The 13695-nt window shown below is 41.2% G+C and overlaps 1 protein-coding gene across 1 annotated transcript in view; it reads right to left on the reverse strand.

Annotated features, from left to right (window-relative positions):
- Positions 1-13695, reverse strand: part of LOC138279164 (cytochrome P450 2J5-like) — a 117018-nt gene that overhangs the window by 44891 nt on the left and 58432 nt on the right. The window contains exon 3 of the mRNA XM_069219385.1: positions 10019-10168. Within this exon, the coding sequence (XP_069075486.1) occupies positions 10019-10168 (150 nt within the window). The remainder of the gene's footprint in view (positions 1-10018; positions 10169-13695) is intronic.

Below are 13695 nucleotides of genomic sequence, written 5' to 3' on the forward strand. Positions count from 1 at the left end.
GATAGAGTCCCACAGAGCTCTGTCATATCTGCTGAGGGGGGCAGCTATGCTAGCTGTGTTCAGGGTTGTTGCGGCAGTGCTATAAACTTTGAGCCTGAAAAGTCCCGTTTTTTTCTCTCCTTATCCAGAGGTAACCATTGAAGAAGGGTTAGCGGTGTGGTACTTTTAAGTCACTAAGATGACCACTGAGTCTGGAGGAGGATGAGAGCGGAAGAAGAGAGGATCTTGTTAACTAAGCCAATATTTTGTCTGCAACCTTGAAGGAGAAGTCTTAACCGAGACTGTAGTCAAAAACAGATCCAAGGCTGGCTCTAAGAGGCCAGGCACCAGCGGCAGTAGTGGTCTTGATGCTGACCTTTGGTGTAGCATCTCAAATATTACAGATGTTGAAGGTGTACGAACCGACATCTGTAAGTTAAGTTTAGCAGCTCCTCGTACCAGGACCTCCTGGAAGGTGGTAATGTCATCTACTGGAGAGATACGAGGTGGTGGCAAATCGGACAATGTTGGTGAGTTCGTGTTTAGGACCTAGACCTTGACCATGATCGGTGAGAACAATGGCGCTGGTGAGAGTGCCTCAAAGATGGTGATAAGCTCCTATAACTATTGAGTCCGTGATAGTGAGAGCGATGGAGCGTTCGGGAACGCAATCTATGTCTTGGCAAAGGAGCCTCCACAGGTGGTGGAACTAGCGCCAGTGGAATGGGCGCTGGAGGTGTTAGTGGTGGTGGTGGTGAAGGCGGCATAGGCAGAGGCGATGGAAACAAAGATCGTAGTAGCATAGTATAATGGGATAAGGAAAGTATATTCTCAAATATTGAGAATCTGAGGATGAATAAATGCATCTTCCGTTCTTCCTTGTCTCATTATGTGTCCTCAACGTCGAAAAAATCCTTTACATCAATCTCCTACACCGACCTGCCCCTAGATGTTGACCTCCGTCAGTGCCTCAACATTGATCCACTCCTCATTGTTAACACACTCCTCGACACCGATCACAGTCTGCTAGTCAATGGTGTATATTTTGTCGACTGGTGTTGTTTCGATGTTGAGCAAGGTCTCTTCTTCCACGTTGATCCAGACCTTGACGGTGAACCGGTAGGAGCTGAACCTCATCTCAATGTTGAACCTCTCAATGTCGACAGGAACTGATGCTGAAATCCTCTTTTTTCACTTCGAACGTCCATCTGAGGTAGATGGAAGAGCCCTGGTGGAAGACTGACCTCCGCCTCACTCTGAGGTCCCACCTTCAGGCTGTGCTTGCTGTCGCTGCCTTTCCTCAGTGCCATGGAAGCAAATCTTCTCCCTGTTTCTTAGGGTACATCACAAAAAGCTCCTGCAAGTGATGACAGGCAATAGGAACACGAGTTACTGAAAAGCAGATGATACAGACCTTGTGAGGGACTAATTTGGACTTCTTCCTCCCACATGCAGGGCACTTGTCAAATAAGAATGGTATTTTGATTTGACAAAATTCCTTACTTTTCTGTCAGAAAAAGGCAGAGAAAGTCAGGGAGAGATGAAACTTGAAAGGTTGTCACTAAAATCTACAGGAACATTTTTATGAGAAAAAATCTAAATGGCAGAGCTCAATGCTTCAGGATCCTATCAGCAGGAGCCGGAAAAAAGAACTGAATAAACTTCCATCTGCTGGGCATAATGGGATACTGGTGGTCCCTGGGTTCTTAAAGGCACAGACTCTGTTTTAAACTCAAAAAATGACAGCCCATGTGGCTACAATGTCCTGCTATCCTTCATATCTTTACTTTTCCAGAAAAGGGTTTGTGAAAGAGGTTTAAGCTGTTTTACAACACATTAGCATTAAATCCTAAACATATATGATTTTCTTGGCCTTTTTCTAAGTACAAAATGTAGAACTGTGCCATTGTAGCCTGTTGAATCTAGGCTGCATAATGTTCTTTCTCTTAAGTGACTCTGCAGGCCTTCCCAAAGAAAGGCGAACATCTACACTTAACAAGATATACTATGAAAAAGTGCTCTGAGATCTCCTCATGTGGTCTGGACTAGTCAGTGCTTAAGACTAGCAACCAAGGTTCCCTAAGACAGAATCTAGCATTCCTGAACCAAAAAATAGGTAAAATAAATCAGTAGTTCATATTTTACACAATTAAAATCAACTAAATAATTAATTCACAATAATAAATTGGTAATAAACTATTACCTAATTAATTTCCCACCCCAGATGCCTACAAACTTAGCAGCCCATAACTAAAATATAAGTAAAATAAAGAAGTGTTCCACAAATTACATAATTAAACATGCATTAAATTGTGAATGACTAATGAATTCTTAATTATTATTACCTAACTTCCCACCTTAAACCACTTAAAACCTAGCAGCCCACAAAAAACATATAACAAAAATAAATCAGTATTACATAATTTACAAAATAAAGATGAATCATATAATTTAAAAAATATTACATAATTCATAGTATTTCTGAAATTTCTGTCTCCCAATACTTATAACCCGATATTTTGTACTGAATAGGAGCTTTCTCAAAACGTTACATGATATTCCCAGAAAAGCGCCTGAAAACTGGCGACTGGGGCAACTTTCTAGGTATACATCTAGGAATGTTTGCAAATAGAGAAACATGCAAAGGTGCATTTATACAGAGATGTAAACCTATTATTTTGTGAATAGGGTGCAAAATTGCTGTGAAGAAGGAACAAAAGAGAAGACGTACAATGGCCTCTACCTGAGCAAGATAATAACCTGCAAGTCCCACAGTATATCCGGTGAACCAAATCTATGTGCCTTTTACATATTAACTGTAAGAGCAAGTTATGGTGATATTGCATAGGAGTAGGTGGCAGTAGTGGTGGGCTTGATGCTGTTGATGTATTGGTGGTTGTGTGGTATTAATGGTAGTGATGGCAATTATGGTGAAATCTGTGGTCTTGGTAGTGATGATATTAGTGGTATTGGTCATTGAGAAAATGGTCCTGGTGTTATCGGTAGTGAAATTGGTGACAGTATTAGTGCTATTGGTGCTATAGTTGATATTTGGTATTGTTTATCTTTGTGGTGGTGATACTGGTGGTAACAATACTGTTGTCAGATATTTCGATGGTGATTGGAATTGGTTTTGGTGGTGTGGTTCCAATAGTGCTGGTGTTATCAATGTTGGAGGTATTAGTGATAGTGGTCAGGGCGGTATTGGTGGTGGTTTTGTTTGTGGTATTGCTATTAATGATTTTTGTTTCTAGTATTTGGTATTGGAGGTGTGATATTCATAAGATTGATGGTGGTGTAGTTCTGGTGACGTAATGGTGGTGGTGGTTTCATTGATATGGTAATAGTGGTGAGGGTATTGGAAAAGCATGCTGCAGAAAAATGGTTGCCTAGTTCAATTCTTGTATTAGGTAAACATTTGATTGTGGCAAAAAGTGACAAAAAGTGTGATGTTTGAGCGTACTTTTAGATTGAATTTCAATTTCAATTTATTTTATTTCACGATTTGGAACTCCAAAGAGGCCCACTTGTAAACAGACTATCTTTAAATACAATACTTGATAGACATTAAATCAATAAAAAATATAAAACAGAGTTATCTTTAAAATATAATATAATCAAGGCTCTACCCATCAGTTGCATCTTAGGATACCATACGATATTTACATGTGAGAAACAATAATCGCAAAAAAACTACAGGTGAATCACTTTCGTTCTTAAGCTCCTCTATCCAATTACACAGATGGAATCCAATATAAAATGTCATAATATGTAAAAGATGTATTAAAAACCAGCAGCGTCATACAAAAGAGCAATTCAATACCATTCTGGGGAAGGTATAGTGCATTAATCCTAAACCAATGGCTTCTGGGAGGGGCCAGAACACCACGTCCCTGCCTGTGAGGTAAAATAGTGCATTAGAAATGCAGCATCCGTTACGTCCACCAAAAGATAATAAAATCAATAAAGATTTTAAAAGGACTTAAAAAAAAAAAAATCTTAAAACAGAATATTTCATTTGGAGGTTTATACAGAAATTTCAATACCTCTCCAGCTGAGCGCATATTCAAATTCACAAAAACTGATTTCAGCCATTTTTTCCTTAATTCAACTAAGGTGAGACAAACGAATAGCACATGCTTAAAATTCTGTACTCTCATCTGGCGGAGATCGCAAATGTTCGAGGATCCATCTCATTTAGAAGTTTAATCTTTAAGAGGTAATCTATCAAATCTCAACAAGATGAAAAAGCGTTGCACTCCATGTGTTAAGTTCCAAAATAAATAAGTAAGGTTGAGGATATTTAAAAATCACCTAATTAGTTAAAGGCCTAAGCCTCCTCTTTTGGTGACAAAACTCGATATCCCATAAAAAGCATTGACCCCTTATAGCCTCTTTTAGGCTTTTTTTAAATGACAAGGGGTGTTGAGATAAAAACGGGTCAGCATCTAACTCAAGCAATTGCATAGCAAGGTTGAAACTTCTAAAAAACTGAGATTTTTCTCTTAGCGTACCAAATATTTCTTTATATGCTAGGTGTCTGAGGGTGAAATTTGCATTATGAGCTAAGCTGAAGGCCCTCTGAATTACCACAGCTAGGCCCTGTGTAAAAACACTCTTAATGCCAAATTCAAGCCTTAAGGCTGCCGCGGATACCGAATTATTAACAGAGACCAGGCTTCTTAAGATCCGTCCTTCTGTCTTATTTAAAAACTCCCATTTTGAAATGTCAGTTCCTTCTATTGCATACAGGAGGATGGGCGGGAATTTTGCTTGATAAACAGATAATAGATGAGAAAAATGCAACCGGCCCACAGCATTATAAAAAGCCAATATACCATGAGCCTGAGCCTTACTGATAATATTACATATGTGGTCTCGATCTCTAAGAGAACAGGATAGGGATTTTCCCAAAAAACAGCAGGAAGTCACCAGCTCCAACTTCTGCTGACCCACGGACCATCCCAATTTTGTTTTTTTTTACGAGATTTAGTCCCTAAGAAGCATACAACTTGAGACTTTGACGCATTAATTGTTAAGTTATGCTGCTTAGAATAATCATTTAGGGCAGCCAGATGCCTATTTAGACCTTTCGGGGTAAGATAAAGCAGCACTATGTCATCAGCATAAAGGAGACAAGGAATGGAACTGCCTCCAATTTTAGGCGCAAAGCCTGGGGTATTCCCTAATATGGAGGGCAGGTCATGGATATATAAGGAAAAGAGAAGGGACGCCAACAGGCAGCCCTGTTTTAAACTATTTTTTGTAACAAATTCTGTAGACAAACCCTGCTCTCTGCCTAAAAGCACTTTACACCATGTTGAAGAGTGCAGTGCCATAACTAAGTGTAAAAAAAATTAGGGGAACACTCAATTTAGATAATTTCTTCCATAGAATCTTATGGTCTACCCTGTCAAAAGCTGTTGAGAAGTCTATGAAAGCGGCATATACCACCCCACCTCTAACCAAAACATACTTTTAATTTATAGTTTGCATTATTAGGATGTCATTTAGAGTGTTATGTTCCTTCCTAAGACCTGTCTGTTTGAAAGGGAGGATCACATTTTCTTCAGCCCAAGATGTTAGATGCACAAGTATGCATTTAGTGAAGATCTTACCAACAGCATCCAACAGGGCTATTTGCCGATAATTTATGGGTGAAGATCAATCACCCTTTTTATACAAAAGAACAGTGATACTCCCAGGCCAAGACGCCAGAATTATACCTTGTGAGTAACAGGAATAGAATACCGGGTTAAAAATCCTTGCCCAAAGCGAGGGCTCTTGTTTAATTACTGCCATTGGAACCTCATCTGGGCCCATTGCTCCAGATGCCCGCATCAACCTTATAACCCCCTCAATCTCAGTAACAGCCAATTACCAATCTTGAGGTCGAAATTCACCTGACTCAACTTCCCCGTTTTCCGCATACATGGAGAGGATATAGTCCCTCCATTCTACCTCAGCTATCGGAGGAGCTGAGGGAGATTTACGTGACCCACAGCCTTTAGAGATGAGTGACCAGAATTTCCAAGTGTTTTTAACCATGGCTGCTTCCCTCAAGTCTATCCATCTCTGGTCTGCCTCCTCCTTCCTTATTCCCAGCTTCATCCGCACTCTTCTCTTAAGTAGGGAAATTTTTCTACTCCTCTCCTCAGATTCCCACCCATACTGCCACCTAACCAATCTATTGATTTCCCTATTCAATAGAAGAAGAGAAAGCCATAATTTCTTTTGTGGAGCTTGAATATGTTTAAGTGGTCTCTCTGAATTATATTTTCCATCAAGTCAGAAAAGCAGTTTAGCACATCTTCATTCCAATCATCAATATTTCTTGTGGCCATTTCAAGCATTTCTTTCACATATAGAGTTTACAAAGGAGACCAGTGGATTCTACCTGTTTTCCCATTAAAATTAATATTATGGCCCTTGAAATTCCATGTCTCTATTGAGGACGGTTGGAGTTTTAGCATAAGGCTCAGGATCTTATGGTCACTAAACGGAATATCGATGATTGTCATATCCTCCACTAATTGGGCTAGGGAGTAAGAAGCCAAAAAATAGTCAATGATGAAACTACTCAGATGAGATTTATAGTAAAGGCTGCTGGGGAGTCTGAGTGAAATCGACATTTTAAAATTATGCAACTAAGTTCCCTCAGACCTTTTAATAAAATATGCCCCCTTTTATCTGTCCTAATTTTAGGGGAAAATAGGATAGGAGGAATGCTGAGCACATATTCCCTCTCAATATCACAGAAATTGAAAGAGACAGGTTAGAGATTTTACAATTTAAATCCCCCGATATCAATACTTCATATACACTTTCCTGTGAATTTAAACAAAAAGATGAAATACAATTAAGCATGTGCAGTAACGTTGTATCATGATCCTTATCAGGGGGAATATAAGGTTTACCACTAACACAGGCATTTTCCTATCATCCTCCATTGTTGGGTTAATTCTAATTATCTGATATGATGTTTGTGAGACGGAAATATTTTCAAACTCCCATTTGAACTTATCACTTAAAAGCATAGCGGTACCCCCTTTTGCATGCCCCTTCCTGGACAAAGGACCGTGTACCCCGGGCAAGAGAGATTTGTTACACACCAGGTCTCTTGGATACAGATTAAATTTGCCTGAAGAGAACAGATGTAATCTAATTTACCCATATGATTCTCTATTCCTGCAGCATTTCAAGATACCACATGAAGTTTATGGATAAGACCGTGTTGTGGTAATTTCCCCTTAGCCCGAATACTGTTTAGGGCGCCCGCTAACCTACGCCAGTTATCCTGCTTAGGACCCCCATATGAAAAAGGGGCGTCTTCAACGAGCTTCATCACTCTTCCTCCATGGAGAAGAGAGATATTAACATTTTCCAGGGAGGAAGCTGGAGACCCTGGCCCAAGTAGTAAGTTACTTGTGTTCATACGTGTAACAGTGGGGGACTGCAGTCTAAACAAATGAGAGTCCTTTCTCCTAGCATTTAGATTGAAGAATATGGGCCTGATTACAACTTTGGTGGATGGGATCCTCCGCCACAAACAGATGGATATCCCGCCCGCCCGCCGTTTTACAAGTTCCATAGGATATAATTTAACTTGTATTACGGCGGATGGGATATCCATCATATTTGTCCCATCCGCCAAGGTCGTTATCAGGCCCCATGCATTGCTGAGCAAACACTCAATGTTAAGTGGAATCATATAATAGATGGCCAATAGTATGAGGTGGGACAGAAATACTCCTTTGGGCTGATCTAATACAATTAACTACATCTCTGGCCGCTGGCTGAACAAGGTATTGCAAATAGGCTAGGGATTGAAGGGAGCTGCCCGGAAGCCCACTCTACCCATATTGTAAAGAACGAGTCTTACAGATAGTTGCACTGTCAACCTAGACCTAAAAAGTAGGGTACAGATAATATTATGAATCATTGGTTATTGCATTCTGTGCTTATTGGTCACACATGTCCTCATACTTACAAGTTAATAAGCCCTTGGTTTGATGGATAAGTAAAAGATTATACTGTTATTTTGTTAAGCCCCCAGTCACACCTAGACTGAACCCAAAAACCCACAACAGCTGGCACAGTGGAGGCTCATGCTCCACTACCTCAGCTGTGGCTGACACACTCCATCTAATGCTGTCCCACTCTTTATCTTACATTTTTCTCCTGAAAGGGTTCTTATGTCCACAACAGCTCACATTTCAAGGGGAAATAAACCAGTGGTGGCAGGTCGGCAATATCATCCTTGAAGACAAACCCCCAAACTGGGAGACTGTCATCAGGAATCGCAGATTTAATGTTTCCCTCGCTCAAGTACTCTTCTCCATCTCATGGGGGACATTGCCTTTTCTGTTTCAGACCACTATCTTTATATGATGTTCCTGGTCGGGAAAGATATCTGCAGAGACAGAGTGCGAGGATCCACCCTAAATGAGGCAGGCCTTCTTATGTAATCACCACCAGCACTTTGTCCGTGGAACAGTTTTCCTGATGGTGATGCTGGCAGCGGCTCAAAAGTCAGGAGAACTGCAATCCCAAATGTCTAAGTACATTCCTGTGGATACTAGCCTGGATCCAGAAGTCATGCTTCTCTTCTCTCCCGCTTCTCATACATGGGATCAGCACAAATGTGAAGATTGGAGATGTTTGAATCGTCCTGGTCCTCTGGTAATTACGCGGTGTGCATTCCTTACCTTCATTTTTAGCTTTTTCATGCCATTATATACAGGGACCAATCACATACAGTGTTGACATATTCCAAAAGAACAGTCCAGCCTACACTTTTAGACTAGGTTCCCTTCCAATGTAAACACAAGTAACCCCTGATAGCATTTTGGGCTCAATGTGCCTTATCATTGGGGTTTACAAAATGCTCCATGGAGAGTGAGCTCAAAACCCAACTGGGCATGTCTGTATACAGACATTGGGCCTGATTATGATTTCAGGGACGGAAATGCCCGTCTGCCGAAATCCTGATGAATAGGTTGCAACCAGTGTGGCAGCCTCCCCGCCGGGCCCATTATGAGTTTCCCACTGAGTCAGCGGGCGGAACTTCACTTTCTGCTCACTGGCCCAGCGGGAAACAGCCTAGAGCAATGTCTCCGGCTCGTAAAAGAGCTGGTGGCAATGCTGTAGTGTGTAGGGTGCACCAGCACCCATAGCAATGTTAAATGTCTGCAAACATTGCGACGGTGGTGGGCAGGGCAGTGCAGAGGGTTCCCTGGGGCCCCCTGCCCCCCATCTCCACCAGCCTTTTCGTGTGTCATAATTCCCAGGGCAACACTGCCCTGGCGGATTAGGACCGCCACGACCACCAGACCACCAGGACAACTAATCCTGATGGTGCTGGCGGTCTGACCGCAGTGCAACTGCCGCGGTCATAGTGTGGCGCTCAGACTGCCGCATTGGTGGCGGTCCGAGGGACACCGCAAGTCTGACGGTCAGTAGAGGGGCAGACTCGTAATGATGCCCATAATCATTCCATTAAAATAACACAACGGAAAACTGGTGAGTAGACATTTTTTAATATATATCTGAAATTATGTCAGTTACTGAGGGTGCGTTCTATTTAATTGTTTTATCTCATTTGTACCATTACGAAAATGACCAAGCACATGCACAACAATCTTCACCACACCACAAAAGGCAAAATGTACCCAGATCTGCTAGGAACAATCCCCCTGGATAGAAACATAGGCAGTGACAGGTGCACCATTCATCTTCATTTGTATAGTTTGAATAGCTCTAGCACAGTGAGTCTGGGCACACATCTGAGCATACACACACCTATAGTTTGAATAGCTTTAGCACAGTGAGTCTGGGCACACATCTGAGCATACACACACCTTGTTTGACTTTCTCTCTGGTTTTTGGAATAGAAAACCAGTGTAAAAATTTACCTTTTCAAAATCCTGTAGAAAAAAATAGGATTTTCTCAGAAAATTCTCTTGTGATAAAGAAAATAATAATTTTAGTAGTTCTGTTTTTTCTGAAATGTCTAGCACATGCTTAGTCTACATGTTACCTTCATGAGAAGCAAACACGTTCACCAAGTGCAGGGCCTCGTCTTTGATTTGATTTTCCAGGCTCTTCTTGCCCAGTCCCAGGTTCCGCAGTGTGAGGAGGCTGAAGCGTCTCTGCTGCTTCCAGGTGTTCCCATTGGACACAATGACTCCTGTAACCAAAAAACGTATTTATTTATATATTATTTATTTATGTAGTTATATATTTGTTTGTTTGTCTTATATAATGCACTAGTACCTGTTCAGGCTTTCCATCAAAACATTAATCATATAATTAACCAGTCAGACTGAAGCATATAAAAACAGTATTTGCTTTTGTGGAGGGAGATTATCTTTGTGGGTCAACGGTTAGCAATAATACACTCAGCACAAACTGTACATTTTATTGGGGGTTACAGTCAATTTTTTGTTTAGTAAGATTGTTGGGGGTAAAGGGAAATGAGGTTGAAATATCAAGGGAAGGAGGGAGTTGATAGCAGTCAATAAAGATGTGGAAGATATTATGATTTGAGGTGTTTTCAGAATATCAGGATAATGGTGGAGTTTGTTTGTCAGTAGTGATTTCCTAGCTGAAGTCGCTGCCAGGTTCCTGGTGTGCAGACCCATTGAAAGTACCCAAAGTGGCTGAACTTCTACAAGGGCTAGGTAAAGGCACACAACTGCAGGAAACTGGGAGAAAACAAGGAAAGGAAGTAAGAGAGAAACACATGACTAGAGCTCACCCCGTAATGGACTTGTCATAGGTTGGGAGCAGTACAGAGTAGCCTCATTGGCTAAGGAATGTGAATTCATCAAGACAGTTCTAAGGTAAGTAAAAGACTATGGGTGTATACACAGTTTAGACCGACCTGGAACACCAGTATGCTATAGTAAATGGATCAGACTGTAGGAGAAGAGATAGGAGGAAGATAGGACACACAGAGTTATCAAGCGGACCGCTAATGTTGTACCCTTAGTTACATTGTTGGGGTACTCCTGTCTTTTTATTTGTTGCTTTTAAAATATATGTGCAGTACATTCTCAACTATGTGATGTGCTCTCTGAAAAGGGAGAATGCAGTTTGCTAGCAACAGACCAAGGAACAATACCATCCTTTAGTTTCTAATCTAAACTGTGGCTTCAATCTTCACATAAATACCAGAGGATCATTGGATATCACACAAAAAGTCTCAGTTCATTGTACCTTTTTGATGATAGTTTTGCACCTGTGAGAAATTGGGTTGTTGGTTCACTGGGGTGTGAGCCCTGCACAAGCAACAGCCACAAACCCATTAATGGTGGACCACAAAAAGTCATTAAATTAACTTGTGCTTAACCCTGTGTAGCTTGTCAGGCTTAACTTGGAGGCAATGTGTAAAGTATTGGTGCAGCACACAAATAGATATAAAGGGAAAACACGACACAAGAAAAATCCTAATAATTTAGAAAATTAGAGTAAAGTTAATAATTTATTTGACACCAAAATGACAAAAAACCCAATCAGTAGAACCAGTGTTCTAAAAATGTTAAAGTTTTTAGTGACAGCTATTGCCTATAAGATCAAAGCGGAAACCGCGGAGATCTAGACGAAAGTTAAGGTTGACTGCAATGGAGCACAGTCTGGATACAAGAAGCGGATTGGGCTGTTATCGATTACTTTCAGATTTAGGACAATTCTTGAAGAAAAAAGTCTCAGAAGTCAGACAAAAGTCCAGCAGGACAAGCCTTCAAAAGATGTCCAAGGAGGGAGCGTTAGCTCTAGATGGCCTTGGGTCAAAGCCGCGGTGAAGATTTCTATGTTCGGACTTAGTCACTGAAATGGAATTCAAAAAACTCCAGTGGGATGAAGCAGAAGGCTGTAGCCGAAGTCAGTTCCACAATGTCGGATACCCCTTTGGCGAAGGACCTCTAAAATGGATTTGCTTCTGAAGAGAAGAACGTAGCAGGAGAATCCACAAAGTTGATCTGACCAGCGATGTATCATGAGTGGATAGGCGAGCAGTTTGGTCTCGTCCCCTTCTTATTCTCGGAGCACTTTTTGGCCAAATTTCTTTTAAGTCTTGAGTTTTGGAAACTGGCCATCTGGGTACACTTAGCACCACAATCATGAGTCAAGGACTGGTGGGAAACTTCTTGGAGGTTCCGGACTCCCTCAGGCTGGGTCCAGGTATGGGTTCAAGGTGGTGGGAGCCTTTTATGTCCCAGTGGCTCTGAACAAAGGGTAGAAAATGTCAACTTCGTAAAAGTGCAATTGTCAAAATAGTAATGAAAAATCTGACAGTGTCATTGAAGGGAGTTTATCATTTCAATTTCATAGGTACCATACATGACATATATAACTGCTCTTCATTAGGAGTTAAAGCCTATTAAATGTAATAAGGAATCCCCAATGTTATCCTATGGGTTGGGTAGGCCTCATAATAATAAAAAAATTATTTAGACGTTTTTCATTACCAGGACATGCAAAACGTAAAAGTACATGTCCAACCTATTAATTATACATGACCGTACGCCATAGGCCACCTATAGGGGTGACGTATGTGTAATAAAAGGGGAGTTTAGGGCTTGGCAGGGGGTTTAAATGCCAAGTCGACATGCAGAGTACCACTGCATTCAGGCTGCAATTGTAGGTCTGGTACCTGTTTCAGATTGCTACTTATGTGGGTGGCACAATAAGTGCTGCAGGCCCACTGGTAGCATTTAATTCACAGGCCCGGGGTATACCACTCAATAAAGGACTTATAAGTAAATTAAAAAGTCAAATAGGAACATGCCAGTCAAACCATGTGATCAGTATAGGGAAAGGTGAGGAAGACATTGTGACTCGAAGGGTTAATTAGCTTGAGCAGTGTAGATGAGCGTGATGCCTGCTGAAACCCGAACACCGTGGAAAAAGTTAACAATGTTATTTTCAAGCCTGTTTGTGTAGGAGACTCCGTCTCAACCTTGAGAACGAGAGTACAGGGAGAAGATGGAATGCAAACAATGGCTGGGGAAGGGCAGAGCAGCCAAGAGACAAGTGCTGATAACACAGCTAGAAAATGCCAGAAAGAGATAGAATCCAAGCTTCGAGTTATTTAAGCACTGAAGCGCGGGTGAGGGATTTGAAGCTCGCAGATGGGGTTGTGAAAGCTGCCATCTCCAGACCCAGTGCTGCCTCCCTGTTTTGCTGTTCAGAGACCGTGACGCTTGAGGGAGAGAGAGGTCCAAGCAGGCGGTAGAGGGCTTCCCAGCATTTCGTGGACTAAGTTAAGTTTCACACAGGGATAAAAGGCCTTTGTTTCTCTGCTCTAATATTATGATTGATTATTATGCTTGACCTGTGTTTATAATCTGAAGTATTCAGCTCGTTTATATTTTGCTTTCTGAACATTGTAGTGTGAGCTTGCTGCAGTAATTGAAACAAGCATTTTGGTATGCAGATAATCAAAGCTTATATCTGTCAATGAACTCTTTGCTCATATATATACATAGATGCTCTTTGTAGTGTACTCATATATAAATAGATGCTCTTCATTGGTATTTTTATTCTACCATTGTTGATGTGCTAAATTTACCTGAAATTTTTGTAAAGCTAAATTGTATTAATAATTGGCGTGTGGTCCTTCATTGAGCGTCCTTATTGACTTATACCGAACAGGTGTCAACCAGTCACCTGGATAAGACACCAAGTTTAGGGGAGAGAGCATAAGCAATTTAG

This window comes from Pleurodeles waltl, unplaced genomic scaffold (genome assembly GCF_031143425.1).
Source record: "Pleurodeles waltl isolate 20211129_DDA unplaced genomic scaffold, aPleWal1.hap1.20221129 scaffold_69, whole genome shotgun sequence".
In the NCBI taxonomy this organism is placed as follows: domain Eukaryota; kingdom Metazoa; phylum Chordata; class Amphibia; order Caudata; family Salamandridae; genus Pleurodeles; species Pleurodeles waltl.